The sequence below is a fragment of the Myotis myotis genome, unplaced genomic scaffold (assembly GCF_014108235.1).
Source record: "Myotis myotis isolate mMyoMyo1 unplaced genomic scaffold, mMyoMyo1.p scaffold_m19_p_19, whole genome shotgun sequence".
NCBI classification, from domain to species: domain Eukaryota; kingdom Metazoa; phylum Chordata; class Mammalia; order Chiroptera; family Vespertilionidae; genus Myotis; species Myotis myotis.
This window is the reverse complement of record NW_023416323.1, coordinates 6,304,087-6,326,281: the sequence shown is the minus strand read 5'-3', so window position 1 is coordinate 6,326,281 and position 22,195 is coordinate 6,304,087. Positions and strand designations below refer to the sequence as shown.

Genomic DNA, 22,195 nt, shown 5'->3' with positions numbered 1-22,195 from the left:
CGGAATCGAACCTGGGACCTTTCAGTCCGCAGGCCGATGCTCTATCCACTGAGCCAAACCGGTTTCGGCAAAAAATATATATATATTTTTTAAAAACTGTCTTGCTCTCTTATTTGCCAATTGATTCTAGCTCCCTCTCTGTAACATTTGATGTGAACCCTTCCTCCTTGAAAATTTCTAATGCCTAACAAAATAAAATAAAGAAAAATAAAGAAATAAAACAAAAAAAGATAAAGAAAATTTCTAATGCTTTGGCTCCCATGACATCACTTTCTTCTGGATCTTGTGTTGTTTTGTGTTTCCTATAATAACCTCTTTTACGTTGTGGTTCTCAGAATCTCTTTCTCTGCTTCTTTCTCTATGACCTCTTTCTCTAGGAGATTTTTTTTCTATGTCCACCTACGTATGCTGTCTAATAGAACTTTCTGTGATGATAAATTTCTATATTTGCTGCTGCCCAATGTGGTAGGCAATAGCTACACACTGAGCTCTTGAAATATAATGGAAAGAACTGAATTTTCAATGTAATTTAATTTTAATTAATTTTTTTGCGGCCAAAAAAGTAAGGGTTCATTAGTTGTGCACACCTGGACTCACAGGTAAGCTAGTCAAAGACTTGGTTCCTGATGGCTTTCAAGGGATGGATTATATAGGGGGAAATCACCAGTCATGGTGTCTAGGGGAGTTAGAGTTATGGTCAGGGTTGTGGCCTCTGCTGATCAGTCAGTGCTAGGGTAGGGATCGAAGATTATTGCATCTGGTCTTCATGTCAGCTATGGCATTGCTATATAAGGTTTTCTTTCTTTATTGAATTTACTGGGGTGACTTTGGTTAATAAAATTATATAAGTTTCAGGTGTACAATCTATAATTCATCATCTATATTGTATTGTGTGTTCACTACCCCAAGTCAAGTCTCCTTCCATCACCTTTTATCCCCCCTATACCCTACTCTACCTCCCCCCACCCTGCTTTCACTGTGGAAATCACCACACAGTTGTCTATGTCTGAGTTTTTGTTTTTGTTTTTTTGCTTAATCCCTTCACCTTTTTCACCCAGCCCCACAATCACCATCCCCTCTGATAGCTGTCAGTCTGTTTTCTAACAATGAGTCTGTTTCTATTTTGTTTGTTAGTTTATTTTGTTCATTAGATTCCACATATGGTACTTGTCTTCCTCTGACTTGCTTGTTTCACTTAACTTAAGGTCCATCCACGCTGTCGCAAAGGGTAAGATTTTCTTTTTTTTTATGGCAAAGTAGTATTCCATTGTATAAATGTACCACAGCTTTTTTATCCACTCATCTACTGCTGGGCACTTGGGCTGCTTCCAAATCTTGGCTATTTATATATAAAAAAGCCTCAGTGACCGTTAAGATTGAATGATCAGAACGACCAGTCGACCAGTTGCTATGATGTGCACTGACCACCAGGGGGCAGACACTGAATGCAGGAGCTGCCCCCTGGTGGTCAGTGTGTCCCCACAGCCAACCTCCCACGGCCAGCCAACCTCCTTCAGTCCCTCCCTCCATCCAGCAGGCCCCAGCCAGCCTGGCCCCAATCGGGATTGGGCGAGATGGCCCCGTTAGGCCCTGACCTAGGGACCCCACCCATGCACGAATATCATGCACTGGGCCTTTAGTTGTAAATAACACTGCAATGAACATTGGAATGCATGTATTCCTCCGAAGGAGTGTCTTGGGTTTATTCAGATATATTCCCAGAAGTGGGATCGCAGGTTCATAAGTTCCATTTTTAATTTTTTGAAGTAACTCTATACTGTTTTCCATAGTGGCTGCACCAATCTGCATTCCCACCAACAGTGCACTAGTGTTCTCTTTTTTTTGCACATCCTCACCAACATTTGTTGTTTATTGATTTATTGATGGTAGCTATTCTGACAGGTGTAAGATGATATTTCATTGTGGTTTTAATTTGCATTTCTGATGATTAGTGACATTGAGCATCTTTTCATATGTCTATTAACCATCTGTATGTTCTCTTTAGATAAGTATCTATTCCAATCCTTGCCCATTTGCTTTTAATTTTACAATTTTTAATTGATTTTTAGAAAGAGAGGAAGGAAGAGGGGAGAGAAACATTGGTGTGAGAGTGAAATATCAATCAACTGCCTCCTGCATACACCTCTACTGGGGATTCAACGCACAACCCAGCCTTTTGCCCTGACCAGGAATTGAACCCTCGACCTTTCAGTGCATGGGATAACACCAAACCAACTGAGCCACACCAGCCAGGACCTTGGCCCATTTTTTAATTGGATTCTTTGTGGGTGGATTTTGGGGTGTGTGTGTGTGTGTGTGTGTGTTGGGGTTTTTTTGGTGTTGAGTTTTATAAGTTCTTTATAAATTTTGGATATTAACCCCTTATCAGATGTATCATTGGTGAATGTATTGTCCCATTCTGTGTCTTGTCTTTTCATTTTGTTCATGGTTTCCTTTTCTGTGCAAAGAATTTTTCATTTGATATAGTTCCATTTGTTTATTTTTCTTTTGTTTCCCTTGCCTGGGGAGATGTGTCAGAAAAAATACTGCTACAAGGAATGTGTGAGATTTACCGCATGTTTTCTTCTAGGGTTTTTGTGGTTTCTAGTCTAACATTTCCGTCTTTAATCCATCTCCAGTTTATTCTTGTGTATGGTGTAAGAAGGTGGTTTAATTTTATTTGTTTGCACGTGCCTGTCCTATTTTCCCAGCACCATTTATTAAATAGACTGTCTTTCCTCCTGTATGTTTTTGCCTCCTTTGTTAAATATTAGTTGGCCATAACGGCGTGGGTTTATTTCTGGGCTCTCTATTCTGTTCCATTGACCTATATGTCTGTTTTTATGCCCGCACCATGATGTTTTGAGTGCTATAGCCTTGTAGTAGAGTTTGATATCAGAAAGTGTAATTCCTCCAACTTTGTTCTTCTTTCTCAGGATTGCTATGGCTTTTTGGGGTCTTTGTGGTTCCATATAAATTTTTGGAATATTTGTACTAGTTCTGTGAAATACACCATAGGTATCCTAAAAGGAATTGTGTTGAACCTATATACTGCTTTGGGTTGTATGGACATTTAAATGATGTTAATTCTTCCTACACACTTATTTGTACCTTCTTCAATTTCTTTCTTCTGTGTCTTAAAGTTTTTTGAGTACAGGTCTTTTACAACCTTGGTTAAGTTTCTTACTAGGTAATAAATTTATTATTAACCTTGATTGAATTCATTATTTATTTTTTGAGGCAATTGTGAATAGGATTGTTTTCTTAGTTTCCCTTTCTGATAGTTCCATATTGGTGTATAAAAATGCAACTGATTTTTGGTTATTTATTTTGTACCCTGTCACATTACTGAATTCATTTTATCAGTTCTAGTAGTTTTTTTTGGTGGAATCTTTAGGGTTCTCTATATACAGGATCATGTCATCTGCAAATAATGATAGTTTTACCTCTTCCTTTCCAGTTTGGCCTTTTATTTCTTCTTCTCGTCTGATTGCTGTGGCGAGGACTTTCAGGATTATGTTGAATAAGAGTGGTGAAAGTGTCTTCTTCCCAATCTCAAGGGAAACACTTGTAGCTTTTGCTTATTGAGTATGATGTTGGCTGTGGGTTTGCCATATGTGGCCTTTATTACATTGAGGTTTGACCCCTCTATTCCCACTTTGCTGAGAGTTTTTATCATAAATGGATGCTGGGTTTTATCAAATGTTTTTTCGGGCATCTATTGGTATGATCATGTGGTTTTTATCCTTTATTTTGTTTATGTGATGTATCACATTATTGATTTGTGGATATTGTACCAACCTTGCATCTCTGGAATAAATCTTATGGCATGTGATCTTCTTTATGTATTGCTGGATTCATTTTACTAATATTTTGTTGAAGTTTTAGCACCTATGTTTATCAGGGATATTGGCCTATAACATTTTTTTCTAGTGTCTTTATCTGGTTTTGGAATTAGTTTAATGCTGCCCACAAAAAATCAGCTTGGGACTCTTCCCTCCACTTGAATGTTTTGGAATAGTTTGAGAAGTATAGGTGAATTCTTGGTAAAATTCATCTGTGAAGCCATTGAGTCCATGGCTTTTGTTTGCTGGGTGTGGTTTTTATTATTATTATTATTATTATTATTATTATTATTATTACTGCTTCAATTTCACTAGGTGTGATGTGTCTGTTCAGATTCTCTGATTCTTCCTGAATTTGTTTTAATAGGTTGTATGTTTCTCAGAATGTAGCCATTTCATCCAGATTGTCCAATTTGTTGGCATATAGTTGTTCATAATATTTTCTTATAATCCTTTGTATTTCTTTGGTGTTAGATACCACTTCTCTTTCATTTCTGATTTTATTTATTTGGGTCCTCTCTTTTTTTAAACAAATATATATTTCTTTATTGATTTAAGAAAGGAAGGAGAGAGAGAGAGAGAGAGAGAGAGAGAGAGAGAGAGAGAGAGAGAAACATCAATGATGAGAGAGAATCATTGATAGGTTGTCTCCTGCATGGCCCCTACTGGGGATCAAGCCCGCAACCCAGGCATGTGCCCTTGGTCAGAATCGAACCCAGGACCCCTAAGTCCGTAGGCCAACGCTCTATTCACTGAGCCAAACTGGCTAGGGCTCTTTTTTTCTTGATGCGTCTGGTTAAAGGTTTATCAAACTTGTTTATCTTTTCAAATAATCAGAGCTTGGTTTCATTGATCTTTTGCATTAGGTTTTTTATTTTATTTTATTTATTTCTGCTCTGATCTTTATTATTTTCCTTCCTTCTCCTCACTTTGTCGCTTTAAGTGTAAAGTTAAATTGTTTATTTGATATTTTTCTTGTTTCTTGAGATAAGCCTGTAATGCTACAAATTTCCCTCTTAAGACTGCTTTTGCTATGTCCCATAGAATTTGGATTATTGTGTTCTCATATCATTTGTTTCGAATACCTTTTTATTTCTTCCTTGATCTCACTGCAACCCATTCATTGTATTTAGCATCCATGGCTTTGTGTTTTTCAGTTTTTCCTTGTGATTGATTTCTAGTTTCATGTCATATGATTAGAAAAGATAGTTGATATAATTTTAATATTCTTAAATTTATTGAAACTTGTTTTGTCTCCTAACATATGGTCTATCCTAGAAAATGTATCATGTGCACTTGAAAAGAGTGTATATATTCTGCTGCTTTGAGGTGAAATGCTCTTAAGATATCAAGTAAATTAATCTGAACTAGTGTGTCATTTAAGGCCACCATTTCTGTGTTGATTTTTTTGTCTGTAAGATCCATCCATTGATGTCAATGGGTGTTAAAATCCCCTGCTATTATTGTATTTCTGTCAGTCTCTCCTTTTATGTCCATCAAGATTTGCTTACATATTAAGGTGCTCCTATATTGGGTGCATAAATGTTTACAAGGGTTATATCCTCTTGTTGGATTGACGCCTTTATCATTATGTAGTGTCCTCCTTTGTCTCATACTATTACTATGGCCTTTGCTTTAAAGTCTATTTTTCTGCTTGGGCCATTTGGGGGCTCGGCCCATCTGGTTTCCAGATGATCTAATGCATTTATAATTCTTTACCAAAAATTAAAAATAAAGTCTATTTTGTCAGATGTAAGTATTGCTGCCCCAGCTGTTTTTTCTTCCAATTTGCATGAAATATATTTTTTCATCCCTTTACTTTTAGTCTGTGTGTATCTTCCATTCTGAGGTGGGTCTCTTGTGTGTGTGTGTGTGTGTGTGTGTGTGTGTGTGTGTATCTTGTTTTCTTATCCATTCAGCTCCCCTATGTCTTTTAATTAGAGTACTTAAACCATTTACATTTAAAGTGATTATTAGTGATGTCAGAAAGTAGTGGCATGAGAGAACGCAAAGTCCCAGGGAGCTATCAGGCCGCACAAGAAAAAAATAACCAAAGCCCAGAAACAATGCAACTGCCGCAAGAGCTTACAATCTAGGTCAGAAGTAAAAGTTACTTCATCAAACAATATCAACCACAGCCATTTTTTGCTTTACAGTGGCTTAAACAAAACCTAGGAGTTTTCTACCTTATTTTGTATCTCCTATTTTCTATTTTATTTTATTTTCTACCTATTTCTGCCTTCTATTTCTACCACTTATTTCTACTGCTTATTTTCTAATTAAGAAATTTTAAAATGCTCCAATAAGCATTGTTTTTAGGGATCCCCTTCCTAGGACCCTGAATTTCCCATGTTTTACACCGAGCTACTGCAAAACTCGGCTCCTTACCTTACTTTTGCTTTCAGCTTCAATTTTATTTTTCTACTTTTGCTTTCTGCATGCCTCACTGGAGCCGCCTTTCACCTCCCAATTGTAGTTCCCCCGTACCAGTCCCTGTTCCCAGAACTCAGTCCCTGTTCTCAGAACTCAGTCCCTGTTCCCAGAGCTCAGTCCCTGTTCCCAGAACTCAGTCCCTGTTCCCAGAACTCAGTCCCTGTTCTCAGAACTCAGTCCCTGTTCCCCAGAGCTCAGTCCCTGTTCCCAGAACTCAGTCCCTGTTCTCAGAACTCAGTCCCTGTTCCCAGAACTCAGTCCCTATTCCCAGAACTCAGTCCCTGTTCAGGCGCCATATGTGGCCAGCTGGCAAGGCCATGGCATACTCAGCCCAAGGCGCCTTATGTGCCACACCAGCTCCGCCTGGTTCAGTGACCCTGAGAGGGGGCAGTGAAGGATGGAGAAAAGACAGACAAGAGAATGAGCTGGGTCTGGGTGGGACGCTGCTCCTGTGCTGGGGTCCAACCCCAGCGGGTCCAGGGGTCCCCAAAGGTGTGGATGGAGTCGGCGAAGAAGGAATGACATGGAGACAGCGTTCAGTTGATCAGCAGCCTAGCCAGGATCTCTAGCCAGGTTCTGGTCAGGATCTCCAGCGAAGTTCTGGTTCAGATCTCCAGCCAGGTTCTGTGTCCATGTTCTCTTGCTAGGTTCTCCAGGTTCTCCAGCCAGGTTCTGTAGCCATGTTCCCTCGCTAGGTTCTCCAGCCAGGTTCAGTCACCAGGTTCTAGTCAGGCTCTCTTGCCAATTTCTGTAGTCAGGTTCAGTCCAGGATCTTTTGCCATGTTCTCTCCAGCAAAGTTCTTCTGTCTCTAGGTTCTGTGTAGGTTCTGTGCCTAGGTTCTGTCTCTCTTGGTTCTGTCTTCTTACATCTGTATTTATACCAGTTGATTCCAATCCTATCAATCTCTATTTCAAAGGTTAGGGCATTTCTTATCTCCATTCCAGGGAGTAAAGATTATGTAGCTTAAGCATGATTGTTCGTAGTTAAAGTGATTAATTACCCACCTGGCACTTAGTTAAGAGGTTTTATTCCATCCCTAACTTCAGGGGAAAATCCCTACCTGGGGAAACAACCTTTCTCAGAGGCCTTGGTTAAAACACATAGTGCCAAGAAGGTGAGCAAACATATTAAGAACAGTATGCCATATATGCCAGGTCCCTTGAAACAGCAAGCATGGACCGGCTCCCAGCACTCCTGGATGGAGAGACAGCACCATGGACTACAAGCCGTGTCTTTATTTTATAACCAGATTCCACGAGGCAAAGTAAGGGCATGGTCAAGATGTTTACAACATTCTCGTGGGTTTCGATCCTACTCAATTACACGCACCTGAACTCTATCAAGCCCACATCACTCAGACATGTGGGGCCACGTGTTGGACCATACATATTCTCCGGGAGTGCCTCCTGCCATCACAGGTGGCTTTTTCTGTGGTGCACTTTCCCAAGAGAGTGGATTCAGAGGGCCATGTCAGGACTTCTTTCCAGGCTGTCCTCCTGCCCCAGGCCAAGGTGCCTTACAAGGTGCAGCTCTTCACTCAGCCACATAGTAGCATCGCTGTGCTGGAGAAACCATGGGGCACTGACTGGATATTGTGTAGAACTGTCTTATCTGATATCCCTCTCCCCTCTGGGATTGCTACGTTTCATCTGCTAGGCTTGTCTCCTGTTAGTGTAGTGCTCTTTTATGCACCCCTATTCTCAGGAGTCCCAGAACCTAAAGGACCCCAAAACTTTCATAAGTCAGGCAGCCAGAGAATTTCGCTCTTCTCACTCAAAGATGTATTCCATCCATGTTCAGCAGGCAGCAATTACAGAAGTATAACCATCATCCCATTTTCTCAAAAATTAGGAGTAAAAAATCCTAGGAGGGAAATTCTTAGATAGAACAAGAGTCTCATATCAAGGTCTAGGCAATTCTTACTAAATGCTCTTCTTGCTAAATGTTAAAATTTAGCACAGTATTTTGCAGACCAGCTCTACACAGGCTACACTGATAGTAACTCAACTGAATACATGTAGCCAACTGCCAAGAAAAAAATCAACAAGTAATTGACCAAATAGTGTATATAAGCAATGGCTAAGCCCCCCTGCTGGATGTGAATCCTCTGTCTCCTTTACTTACTGAAAGTAAATGAAACTACCTGTGACAACCATGTTTCATTTTTGAACAGTGAACCCCTTGAGTTGGGTAGCAATTTTAGATATTAGGATAGGAGATGTTGGGTCCTACTTAGCTCTTCCATTTAGCAGGCAGTCGCCCTGTTTAGGTTGAGCATGCTGGTTTGTGTGCTGTGGTTCCAATGACAATTTAGTTTCCAGAGCCCTTGCAGTGTTGTTCCTGTCTGCTACATTTGCCCAGAGCTGGTTGGGCTTGCTCCCAATTCCTATCGGTAACACCAATGGAAGCCGAAGGCATTTGGGGGGCTCATCTGGTGCCGCCAGTTTGGAGACACTGGCATGAAGGGGTGGGGAGAACCTTCTGGTCCTGCTTTGTGTCCACGAGGCTCCTGCTGAATCTGTGCTGGTGTCCCTCACGGGGAAGAAAAGCACCTACTTTGATGCCTTCTGCTGCTGGATGGAGGCTAGGAAGCCACTGGGCCTGGGTCACCTCCTGTCACTGAGTTTGGAGCTGAGAGATGCTTGTTCACTGTGTTACTCCTAACCTTAAGCTCCCTAGCCAGTTTGCCTCCTTCTTTCTACCTTTCCGCAGTCCTCTTATAAATGTCTGTTGTTCTATTTTCAGAATTTTTTGTTATTTGGAAGAGAGGGGGAGGAAGAAATGAGTCTCTGCCATCTTGTCTGGAACCAGAAGTCACCACTTATTATTTTAATAATTTATTTATAGTTTCTTTTGGATTCTCAAAGAAACACCGTCATAATGTTTATGAATGGTAAGTTTAATTCCCTCTTTTTAAAATTTTCTTTATTGATTAAGGTATTACATATGTGTTCTTATCCCCACATTGCCCCCCCCCAAACCCCCATGTTCATGCCCTCACTCCCCTGGTGTCTGTGTCCATTGGTTATGCTTATATGCCTGTATACAAATCCTTTGGTTGATCTCCCCCCCTTACCCCACCCTCCCCTACCTTTCCTCTGAGGTTTAATGGTCTGATCGATGCTTCTCTGTCTCTGGATCTGTTTTTGTTTTTTAGTTTATGTTGTTCATTATATTCCACAAATGAGTGAAATCATGTGATATTTATCTTTCTCTGACTGACTTATTTCGCTTAGCATAATGCTCTCCAGGTCCATCCATGCTGTTGCAAATAGTAGGAGTTCCTTCCTTTTTACAGCAGCATAGTATTCCATTGTGTAGATGTACCAAAGTTTTTTAATCCATTCATTTATTGATGGGCACTTAGGCTGTTTCCAAATCTTAGCTATGGTGAATTGTGCTGCTATGAACATAGGGGTGCATATATCCTTTCTGATAGGTGTTTCTAGTTTCTTGGGATTTTGTTTGGCCTGCATGGTGTTTTTAAGTATTTGAATTTATTGTCAACATTAATGAGAAGATTTCACTTGAAAGTCTGGATTTTTTACTTCTCTTGAATATCAGATGGGGCAACAATGGACCTACATTCTGGTAGGGCTGTCATGGCTGGAGTTGAGCTCCTCTCTAGACTTAAGGAATAGGTTCTCTGTCAGCCCAGTTGGCTTTAGTTACTTGTCTGCTAGCAGCTTCTGTATGCACTCAGCCTTACTCAAGGTTCTTAAGATCGAGATTTGAGAACACCCTCACTCAAAACAAGAGCTGCACAAGAGCTAGCTACATGGGGCTTCTTTTGGAAGTCAGAGTAATTGACAAGAAAGCCCTGAGCTTAAATCATGAGAGATAAACATATTCAACTGGGTTGGTCCTGGCTCTAGTTAATTGACCATGTAATTAAATACTCATCTGTTAAGTGACCTATATGGCTAGTTCTTAACTGAAGGATGGGAGGGAAGGTCAAAATGATAGGGTGCAGTTAAAGATGGGTCTAACTTCCTGTGATTCCACTTCTAGGAATATATCCCAAGAAACCAGAAACACCAATCAGAAAGGATATATGCACCCCTATATTCATAGCAGCACAATTCACCATAGCTAAAATCTGGAAACAGCCTAAGTGCCCATCAGTAGATGAATGGATTAGAAAACTGTGGTACATCTACACGATGGAATACTATGCTGCTGTAAAACGGAAGGAACTCTTACCATTTGCAACGGCATGGATGGAACTGGAGAGCATTATGCTAAGTGAAATAAGCCAGTCAATGAAGGAAAAATACCACATGATCTCACTCATTCATGGATAATAGAGACCAGTGTAAACTTTTGAACAATAATAGATACAGAGCCAGAGCTGCCTCAAACAGATTGTCAAACTGCAGCGGGAAGGCCGGGGAGGGTTGGGGGGCAGGAGGGAGGGGGGTAAGAGATCAACCAAAGGACTTGTATGCATGCATATAAGCATAACCAATGGACATAAGACACTGGGGGATAGGGGAGGCTAGGGGACTGTCAAGGGCGGGGGGAAAAAAAGGACACATATGTAATACCCTTTGTAATACTTTAAGCAATAAAAAAACAAAATACAAAAAAACAAAAAACAAAAAAAACAAAGATGCCCTAAAAAAAAAAAAAAAAAGATGGGTCTAACTTGATAAAACTCCCTAAGTGATTTAATATCCACCTTCTTGAGAATGACTAGCTTACCTGTCAAAGATCATCAGATCTAAATAATAACTATTACATGAGGCTAAGAGCTCAGCCTCTGGATTTGAATAAAAGCTCCATCATTTACTTGCTGCATGATCTTGGGCAAGTGACTATACCTCTCTGAGCCTCGTTTCTCATGTCGGACCTGAAAAGTAGGAAAACAAGATTTCCCTCTTCAAATCCCACTTTAATCTCAGATTAAGTTAGGATGCCCGGTCATAAGGTTAGGTCTCTGTATAAATGTTGATTACTTTTACTATCCACTTCCTACGGTGGTTGTATTAAATGAGATGATGAACCAGGTAATATAGTCAGTGTTCAGGAAATGGTTATTTATTATTATTTTCATAAAAAGTCCAGAGGATACATTGACTTGTCATTGCCAAAGGGGGGAGAGAGAACTTAGTGATGATTCGACTGGGCTTGGTTGCAATAAAGGCAAACCTCTCACATAGATTTGAATCTGATGCCTGGAAACTGGGAAGATGAGGAATGGGAGGCAAGGAGGAAAATGATGGATTCCATTTGAAGTGATAGATCTAAACCTGAAGTAGAAATCTGTGATGCCTTTTGAGTAGAGACCTGGAAGACAGAACTAAGAGCTCTCTGCAAAAACAAAAGAAGAGTTCTTAATGGAGAGAAAAAAGGAAGCACTTGTTTCCATTGCTGTTTTCATTTTTTGTGGAAATAAAATAAAAATGAAGGCAGGAGTCAGATCTGATTAATCTTTGAGTTCCCTCAGTATAGGGCCGGCACTGAGTAGGAGCCACCCATTTGCTTTCTGACTTAGTAGACTTTACTTTCCTCTGTCTGAGCCTTAATTTCCTTATCTGAAAAATAAGGAAAAGCATACCTACTTCTGAGTGTTTTAAGAATTCAGAAATCATGGTTTGGAAATTGCCTGGCTAGAAGTAAATGGTGTTTGGTGTGACAACTCACAATACATCCACCAGAATGGAAAAAAAGCTTTAAGACAGATAATATTAAATGTATGCACAAGTGGCAGTTAGCATCCACTAAAGCTAAACACATACCTGCCTTATGACCTGCAATCCCACTCTTGAATATATTCCCATATGTTCATCAAAGAAACGTACTAGAATATTTATAGCACCAGGATAGCCCCAAACTGGAAACTGTTCCATTTTAGGCATATGTTTGTATAGAAACCAGACATAAATGAAAATGAAAGAACTACTCCTATACACAATATGAATTTTGGAAACATAATGGTAAGCCAAATACACACTATATGGGCCCATAGGGAGTTCAAAACAGACCGAAGTAATCCACGCCATTAGAAATCAAATAAATGATAACTTTCAGAGGAGATGGGTGGCAGAAAGAGAGCATGTGCAGGAATTCTGGGGGCTGCTAATGTTTGGTGTCTTGATGAGTACTGGTTGTACAGGTGTATTCACCTTGTGTAAATCATTGAACTTTAAACTACAAATTGTACATGTCTCTGTATTTATACATCAATAAAAAGTTTACAGGTGCACCTCACCTTTATTGTGCTTTGTTTTACTGTGTCTCTCAAATACTGCTTTTTTTAAGTTGTGGCAACCTTTCTGGAGCAAGTCAATCAGCACCATTTCTCCAACAGCACTTGCTCACTTGTGTCTCTGTCACATTTTGGTAATTCGTTATTTCAAACTTTTTCATTATTATTATATTTGCTATGGTAATCTGTAATCGGTGATTTTTGACACTAGTATTGTAATTGTTTGGAGGCACCATTAACTGCACCCATATAGATGGTGAACTCAAGTGATAAATGTGTGTGTTCTGATAAATGCTGTGTATGTTCTGATTGCTTCACTGACCAGCTGTTCCCCTACCTCTCTCTGTCCTTGAACCTCCCTATTCCCTGATGCAACAATATTAAAATTGGGCCAATTAATAACTGTACAATAGCTTCTAAGTGCTTAAGTGAAAGGAAAAGTCACATGTGTACCACTGGTGAAGATGAAAATTGTTGAAATGACAGCAAAGGATTTAGAATATTGTATAAATTTAGTCGATAAAACAGTGACAGGATTGACTCCAATTTTGAAAGTTCTACTGCTGGTAAAATACTATCACACAATATGGCATGCTACAGAGAAATCATCTGTGAAGAGGCAGTTGATGTGGCAAACTGCATTGTTGTCTTATTTTAAGAAATTGCCACAGCCACCCCAACCTTCAGCAACCAACACCCTGATCAGTATCAGCCATTAACATGGAGGCAAGACCTCCACCAGCAAAAAGATTAGGACTTGAGGAAGGCTCAGATGATGATTAGCATTTTTAGTAATATTGTTTTAATTATGTATGTACATTTCTTAGACATAATGCTATTGTACGCTTATGAATACAGTATAGTTAAATATAACTTTTATAGACACTGGGAAACCAAAAAATTCATGCTACTTGCTTTATTTCGATATTTGCTTTATTGTGGTGGTCTAGAACCAAACCCACAGTATCTCACAGGTATACCTGGACTTAACAACAACTGTAGCTGGTGTGACAGCGGCAGTGTATCCCTGGAACCAGAAGCACAGGCTTTGGGGACAGATCTGGGACCCTTGTGACTGGCAAGTGGCTTCATGGCTCTAAGTCTGTTTCCTTCTTTGTAAAACAGGAAACAATGTCAAGATTCAATTAGTTGATGCTCATGATATAACCGGACAATCAATGGGTCCTGCCTGTCACTACTTGAGCCAATTAAGCAGAGACAGGGTTGAATCATATGTGCGCGTTCCTTCCAGCACTGCAGGCAGTATGGGAGAGCAGCAGGTCATCTACAAAAATCTGCTCTGCAGCCCCCCATAAGCCAATTGCTTACATGGGGTAGGACAAGGGTTACATGGGGAAAGTGGGGATTACAGGCATGGGGAATACGCTGTGCTGGCTGAGGCGGGACTCCATTGTTTGGGCAACAAGTTGTTAATTTTTCCATGATAATAGGCAGTTCTTCAATGAGAGTGGTTCCAAGGTTGACTCCCAGGTGCTGGGGGCGTACAATTCCTAGCCAGGTCAGAATGTCCTCTTTTAAAACAACACAAGGCAATCACGGTTAACAGCATGATAGTATTTCCCGTAGCCATAGCTGGTCCCCAATATTCTATCTTTGCCCCTACAATAATACTAAGTACAGGGCCTGGCACAGGGCTGCAGCTCCCATGGTGAAGGACAAAACTCAACCCAGTAAATGTGTTTATCTAATTGGCTTTATTAGCGATGTGTGAATTGGGCAGCATCCCATCTAGCAACTAGAAGGGCACTCGGGTGAGGGACTAAGGAGTTAAAAGAGGGGACTGTTCCAGGCCAGGATGCCGTCCTGTTTGGAGGAAGGCAGGGGTCTCAGGGAGATACCTCGGTAGTGTGGGTCGGGAAACTAGGCTGGTTTAAAATCCCACTCCTGGGAGAGGCTAACACTGCAATGAGGTTAGCTAAGTTTTGGCTTGGTACAGTGGTTCTCAACCTTCTGGCCCTTTACATACAGTTCCTCACGTTGTAACGCAACCATAAAATTATTTTCGTTGCTACTTCATAACTGTAATGGTGCCACTGTTATGAATCGTAATGTAAACATCTGATATGCAGGGTGGTTTTAGGCGACCTCTGTGAAAGGGTCGTTTGACCGCCAAAGGGGTCGCGACCCACAGGTTGAGAACCGCTGGCACATCCCGATCGGGAGCTGCTCAAGGGCTTGGTGACTCCATTTTGGACCCTTGCTTCCTCTTTTCCTCCCTCCTTCCTTCCCATTTAACACCTGTGCCACCCAACCCCTGGCACCGCTGCCTCGTTTCCCCCAGCCGCCAGCGCCCGAGGTTCGGAGAGCGCGCGAGCGCGGGGGGCGGAGCCCAGGGCGGGCGGCGGAGCCCAGGGCGGGGGGCGGAGCCCAGGGCGGGGGGCGGAGCCCAGGGCGGGGGGCGGAGCCCAGGGCGGGGGCGGGGGCGGAGCCCAGGGCGGGCGGCGGAGCCCAGGGCGGGGGGCGGAGCCCAGGGCGGGGGCGGGGGCGGAGCCCAGGGCGGGCGGCGGAGCCCAGGGCGGGGGGCGGAGCCCAGGGCGGGCGGCGGAGCCCAGGGCGGGGGCGGGGGGCGGGGGGCGGAGCCCAGGGCGGGCCCTCCCTGCCCTCCGTCCTACCCCGCCCGTCGACGTCTTAAACTACGTTTCCCACAATCTGCCTAGGCCCGCCCCTTCCGGTGGCGGAGCGGAAGCGGTGACTGTGTCTGGCCGGACTCACGGCGGCGGGCTGGGTCACTATGGAGGAGATAGGCATCCTGGTGGAGAAAGCTCAGGTCCGGCGGGGTCTGGCCCGGGGGACGGGGCGACCTGACCTGAGTGGGGTGCTGCGTGGCTGCAGGGACCCAGCCGGGCCGCGGTGCTTCCGGAGCCCTCGGTGGCGAGTTGTGTGCCCTCCGCGGCCTGGGTGGCCCAGGGATGCTGGAAAGGGAGCCAGGCTCGGAAAGCGAGGCGCGGGAATGAGTGCGTCGGAAGCTCTTGGGACTGAATGACTTAGAGATTAGCTGGAAGTACCTGGTGGCACCCGGGCCCGCGGGGTTGGGGATGGGTCAGGTGGGGAGTGCTGTGGGGGGCTCAGCTGTGGGGCCAGGCTGGGTTGCCGACTGATGTTCGGGCTTGACTGGTGCTGGGGGGCTAATTAGTAACTGTGGTCTGGCCCGCGGACGTTTGGGGCCTCCCCCGGGGGCTGGATGACATGAGGGCCTGATGAATGTGAGTTGGGGTGCTGTGACATGAGGGATCTTTTGGGGGTAACGGGGTAATTCCGGAACTGTTTGAAGGCATGGTGACTTGGCCTGTGTGAGAGCCATGTGACGTTAGGAACCTGTTGAGGGGGGCTGGAGGGCATCTGAGTCTGCTAAGGAGTCGGTGAGACATTTAGGCCCTAGTTGGGTGACATTGGGGACATGTTACAAGTGGCAGATGGTAGCAAAATGTCTGTTTGGAAGGCTAGTTGACAAAAGGGTCCTACAAAGGGGCTGCGAAGTTTCCAGCGTCTATTTAGAGGGGCTGAGTGATGTCAGGAGCCTGCTGGGGAATGAGAGACTTCATGGTTAAATCAGATGTTTTCATGCGGGGACTCTTCTTCCAACCTGTGTTTCCCACCGTGGTCTAGGATGAGATCCCAGCGCTGTCAGTGACACGGCCCCAGACTGGCCTGTCCTTCCTGGGGCCTGAGCCTGAGGACCTGGAGGACCTGTACAGCCGCTACAAGGTACATTCAGCCCCAATCCAGACCCTGCACAGGGCCCAATGTCCCATACTCCCGCCACCTTCCACTGCTCCCTGGCCCAGCAAGGCCTAGAGCCATCGCCTCCCCTCCCCTCCCCTCTCTGCTCACAGAAGCTGCAGCAAGAGCTGGAGTTCCTGGAAGTGCAGGAAGAGTACATCAAGGACGAGCAAAAGAACCTGAAGAAGGAATTCCTCCATGCCCAGGAGGAGGTGAAGCGAATCCAGAGCATCCCACTGGTTATCGGGCAGTTCCTGGAGGCTGTGGATCAGAATACAGCCATCGTGGGCTCCACCACAGGTGTGGGAGGGTGGGGAGCCCTCATTCACTCACCTTGTTCATTGAACAGCTGTTGAATGTTTGCTGGCCTGTGCCCGGAGCTGTGCCAGGGTGTACAACAGAAAACAAGGCAAGACAGTGTAGTGGTGTTTTTCAGGGTATTTTGAGTCTGATGCAAAAATGGAAATAGATTTTATATTCTTTTCCTCTTTTTGTATATATGTAATTTATGTAGTAAAAGTTTGACCAAGTTTAGCCTTACAGTGAGTGACATACTCTAATTGCTTTTCCATTCTGTTCTAGTCTTTTATTTTAAACCATGTTCTGATCATGACTCTCTAAATTGATGTCATGACCACTTCTGGGTTAGGACCTGCACTTTGAAACCATGGGTGAAATGTTAAGAGATTGGGTTCTGGTAAGGACACAGTACACAGTAGCTGCTGTTATTAACACGGGTCCGGGCCTTTCCTTCATAATGGTCATTGTCTCTGTATCTTATCTGCCTTTTTTGCTTCTCGCCTCTACTCTGGACCAAGCCATGTTCTTGTAAAGATTGTAGGGAAAAGTGTGTGATTAGGCCTGGAATTGGACTGATGGGCTGATAATGAGGTAGTGAAGGAAGGGAGAGATCCATAATGTGTCTTTGACCTTTGGACATAGGGGGACAGTGAGGCTATCCCTGAAGTGGCAACATGGTCAGAGGAGTAGGTTTAGGAGACAGTGAGTGTAGTCTAGGATATCACGGGGAGGTGCCTGGGTGGCTACTGGACAGCCAAATCTGAAGGTCAGGAGAGAGGTTGGATTGGAGAGGTGAGATAAGTCTGAGCAGGAAAGAGTCTGGTACAGAGATCTAGATGGGAGGACTGAAACAGGGCAGGACTCAGAGGAGAGAGAAGAGAGATGGGTAGCGGGTCATAGTGACTGATGGGCTATGGAGGGAAGAGGAGAAAAGTCCAGGATGAAACTTGGGGCTTTTGCTGGTGACTAGGGACTGGGGGCCTGCCTGAGACAGATCCAGGAGGAGAAGCACAGTTTGGGGGGAGATGTGAACACATAGGGACACAGTAGGTGAGAAATACAAAGGGAAGTCCGGGGCGGGGGGCGGCTGGGGGAGATTCCAGGAGGCTACTGGTCACCGGGTCTGTGAACATGGGGGACAGACTAGAGGAGGCGGGCTAGAGGTGGGGGAGCAGCCTGGGAATGAGTGAGAGGCTGGTGGCCTGGACAGCACAACTGTGAGGTCATGAGGAGAGGACAGTTCTGGCACTTCTCTTTTTCCCTCCTCCCTTTCTGTCTTCCCAAGGCTCCAATTACTATGTGCGCATCCTGAGCACCATCGATCGGGAGCTGCTCAAGCCCAATGCCTCGGTGGCCCTCCACAAGCACAGCAACGCCCTGGTGGACGTGCTGCCTCCTGAAGCGGACAGCAGTATCATGATGCTCACTTCAGGTGAGGGGGCGCCTGGGGCCAGGGAGGCCTGAGAGGACCCTGTGCGCCAGGCTGGGAGTCCCCGCTCTGCTCTCCCACCAGACCAGAAGCCAGATGTGATGTATGCAGACATCGGGGGCATGGACATCCAGAAGCAGGAGGTGCGGGAGGCTGTGGAGCTCCCACTTACACACTTTGAGCTCTACAAGCAGGTGAGGAACTGCAGGGAAGGAAGAGGCCCTACTGAGTCTCATATTAGTGACAGGATTCCCTGGCTCATCCTTCTTTCTCCACTTCTGCATTTCAGATCGGTATCGACCCTCCCCGAGGCGTCCTTATGTACGGCCCACCCGGCTGCGGGAAGACCATGTTGGCAAAGGCCGTGGCTCATCATACCACTGGTGAGCTGCTTAGTCCCTCCCTCAAGCTCTGACCTTCTGGGCTTTTCCCATCTGTCTCCCTGCTCTCTCTCATCCTCCCCAGGAAATGGCACAGCACAATGATTTAGAACACGGGTTATGGGGTCAAAGCCCCAATGACTGCACAGTCATTGGCTGTGCAGTCAAGGACAGTTGACTTTACCGCATGCCTCAATTTCCTCATCTAATAGAAAACTCACTTCACAGCATTATTGTGAAAATTAATAAAATAAGTCAGTGTTTTACTGTAGTGGGTAAGTCAGTGTTTTACTGTAGTGGGTTGTGACCCATTAGGAATTAGGAATTCAAATTCATGGCTTGCAACCAGCATTTTAAACGATGAAACAGAACAGAAGATATAAGAGTTTATCCCATATAAGGAGATGTCATACTGTTTTGAGAAACTGGCTTCACACACATGTGCACACACACATATATACAGGGTGTCCCCAAAAAATGTATGCAGTTTGAATGATTATAAAGTCGGTGTTTATTAACATACAGTTCATTTACAAAATTGAAAAGAATCTACAGAAATGCATAATTTTTTTTGTTAATGCCTGTTTCCCAACTGATGACCATTCTGGTCCAGGCACTGCTAATAATGTGAACATCAAGAATCATTTCATTCAGTATTTGTGGCCCGCAGTTCATTGACTCTTTCTGGTTTTATACCATAAATTTTATCTTTTATGTATCCCCATAAAAATAAAAAAAAAAAACAGTGTAGTGGCACCTTAGGATAAATTTTCTTTGTTCAGAGCTTAGTCTGGCTTCACCCGTTATTTTAAATCAGTTAAACCTGAAAAGGAGTGAAAATTAAAACGAGTTATCAGCTGTTAAAGTGTGTATAAATTTTTTTGGACACCCTATATATTGTGGTTGTTTACAAATGTATTCTTGTAGGTTCCAGGCAGAATGTCTGGAAATCAACATATTGCTATTTATAAAGCCTAAAGACAGGGCTCAGCACATCTTAGAATCTTCATACGTGTGAGGCAGGGCGCAGTAGAGAGCAGTGGTCTAGCAGTGGGTTTTCTGGACCAGACTGCTGGGTTTGAAATCTGGCTTCCCTACAGGTACTTATGTAAGTTAATCTTACTTATGTAAGTTAGTTTATGTAACTACTCAGTAAGTTAACTTCTCTGACTCCCATTTCCTTTTTCCTGGGTTGTTCAGAGGATTAAGTCAATATAAAGCTTCTAGAAGCTTACTTGGCATATAGTAAGTAGGCAGTGAACGTTAGCCATTTTCAAGATTACTCATTTGCTTAGCAGTTCATTTGACTTCTGCCCTCCAGTGCCCTGTGCTGGGATCCAGCAGTGACTCAAACTTGCCCCCTGCCTTGGAGAAGCTCCCAGCCTGCTGGAGAAAAAGAACACATAACTTAATCATTTAGTTCACATTTTCTAAGCACCTAATATGTGCTAAGCTGAGTTGTAGGTGCTGGAGACATGGCAGTGAACAGAGCAGAGCTTCCATTCCTCATGGTCATGGAGGTGGTATCTTAGTTGGGGAAGCTCTTGAACAAATAAGTGAATAGATTATGTCACATGGTGATAAGTTCATGAAGAGAACAACTAACAGAATAAGGGACAGAGAATAATAGGGGCTGCAACTTCACATGTTAAACTTCAAGAAACAAATTAAAAAGGAGGGGCCCAGGACAAACCTGTCTTCAACCCCATTGCTAGTTGTCAATTATGTCAGAGTTGTGCCTGTGGGCCCTTATAGCAAAGGGGAAGTCGGCGCCCATGGTGAGGTAGAATGATACCTTTGTGCATGGCAACCTGTTTTTCAAGCGCTCTAGAAACCAGGTTTTTTTTCTGTATCTTGGTCCATGAATGTCTGTAGCTCTTCTCCACAGACATGTTGAAGCACAGATGCATTTGTTTTTTGTTTGTTTTTATAATGTCCTGACAGTTAAAAGTTGGACACAAAAACAAAAAACGACACATCTGTGCACAGGGTTCATGACTTGTGCTGCTGGGTTGGGTTCTTATGGGATGGAAGCAGATGACTGGTCCTTGACACTGGATCTGGGACCCAGTCCAGGGTGTAAGAGAATAACCTGGCTACTTGGAGTGGGCATCCAAAGGAGGGGGTGTCCTCAGGGAATTCCCAGTTTCAGTTAAAGCAGAATGGGCCCTACAGGAGACCCATCCACATCTAACCCTTGTCATCCTACTCTCAGCTGCATTTATCCGGGTCGTGGGCTCGGAGTTTGTACAGAAGTACCTGGGTGAGGGTCCCCGCATGGTCCGGGATGTGTTCCGCCTGGCCAAGGAGAATGCACCTGCCATCATCTTCATAGATGAGATCGATGCCATCGCCACCAAAAGATTTGATGCGCAGACAGGGGGTGAGTGTTACCCAAATAGGGTCTGGGGTCTTGAACAGGCCTGTCGTACATAATGCCCTGGACTAACTGTGTTGCATACTCCAGCTGACAGGGAGGTTCAGAGAATCCTGCTGGAGCTGCTAAATCAAATGGATGGATTCGACCAGAACGTCAATGTCAAGGTTCGGGGTTTGGAATGGACAAGGGGAGGTGTGGTATGGGAATCGGGAAGGTAGGGCTGGCACATGAGGGGGCAGTTATGGTGGGAAGGAGAGTGTAGTGGGGAGAGAGGTCTGAGCCAGCCTGTTTCCAATGCCAGGTGATTATGGCAACGAACAGAGCAGACACCCTGGATCCTGCCCTGCTGCGGCCAGGACGCCTTGACCGTAAAATCGAATTTCCACTCCCTGACCGCCGCCAGAAGAGATTGATTTTCTCCACTATCACCAGCAAGATGAACCTCTCTGAGGAGGTTGACTTGGAAGACTGTATCCTGCTCTGGAAGTGAGGGGAGGGCCACAGTTGGGAATGGGGATTGGATCTTCACTCCACCTCTGCCTTCACCATGACCCAGATTGTATGGTGGGAGGGGACCAAACTCCTGGAAGGGGTGGTGGTGACAAAGACAGCCCAAGAATGACTGCCTGCTCCAGGCATCCACCCCGTCATGCAGGGAATGGTTTCCTTAACTCACCGCTGCAGATGTGGCCAGGCCAGATAAGATTTCAGGAGCAGATATCAATTCCATCTGTCAGGAGGTGAGTGATGGTTTTCTCTGGATCCAGGCTGGGAGTGGATGAGGATCCTTCCTCTTTGTGATCATTCTATTGCAATCCTGTCCCTTTTTGCCTCCCTGGGGTAGCGGGCCCTGTTTGTCTCTTCCTCCACCATCACTAGTGGCAGGGAGTACATTTTAACTCTCGTCTCTTAACAGAGTGGAATGCTAGCTGTCCGAGAGAACCGTTACATTGTTCTGGCGAAGGACTTCGAGAAAGCATACAAGACAGTTATCAAGAAAGATGAGCAGGAGCATGAGTTTTACAAGTGACCCCTCCCTAACCACAGGACCCAGGGACCTCCCTCACCTCCCCAACCTCTGTCCCCAAACCTAGTTCTCTTTTCTCTTTACCCAGGGTTGATTGATTTATTCAATAAATATACAAGTTGAGTCAATCTAGTTTCTTCTTAGAAGTTTAACTCCTTTAGTATCCTGGGCCTTGAATAGGATCTTCTGCCCCTCCTGTTCTTCTGGCAGATGAGTGGGTGAGGTGCATGGCCTGGGCTACAGCTTAAGAAGCAAAGAACTCAAATAAAATGACTTCAGAAACTTGGGGAAAGGGAAGGAAAATGAACTTCAGATCACAGCCTTGACCACAAAGTAAAGCCCCCGTACATCTCCCACCCCCATTTCCTACAGGCAGAAGACCCTTTGAGTGGTGAGCCCTGCCTTCCTCACACTCAGGGAATATCAATGAAAGAGACAAACCCACAGA

At 44.3% G+C, this 22,195-nt stretch overlaps 1 protein-coding gene across 1 annotated transcript; it reads left to right on the top strand.

Annotated features, from left to right (window-relative positions):
- The first annotated feature begins 15,141 nt into the window (after nucleotides 1–15,141).
- Nucleotides 15,142–21,875, top strand: PSMC4 (proteasome 26S subunit, ATPase 4). Its single transcript, XM_036346282.1, has 11 exons — nucleotides 15,142–15,278; nucleotides 16,118–16,216; nucleotides 16,345–16,531; nucleotides 17,817–17,963; nucleotides 18,045–18,154; nucleotides 18,250–18,343; nucleotides 20,556–20,723; nucleotides 20,808–20,884; nucleotides 21,022–21,190; nucleotides 21,405–21,460; nucleotides 21,637–21,875. Exons 1-11 carry the CDS (start codon nucleotides 15,243–15,245, stop codon nucleotides 21,748–21,750), a joined length of 1,257 nt encoding a protein of 418 aa, XP_036202175.1. The 5' UTR covers nucleotides 15,142–15,242; the 3' UTR covers nucleotides 21,751–21,875.
- The last annotated feature ends 320 nt before the right edge of the window (nucleotides 21,876–22,195 follow it).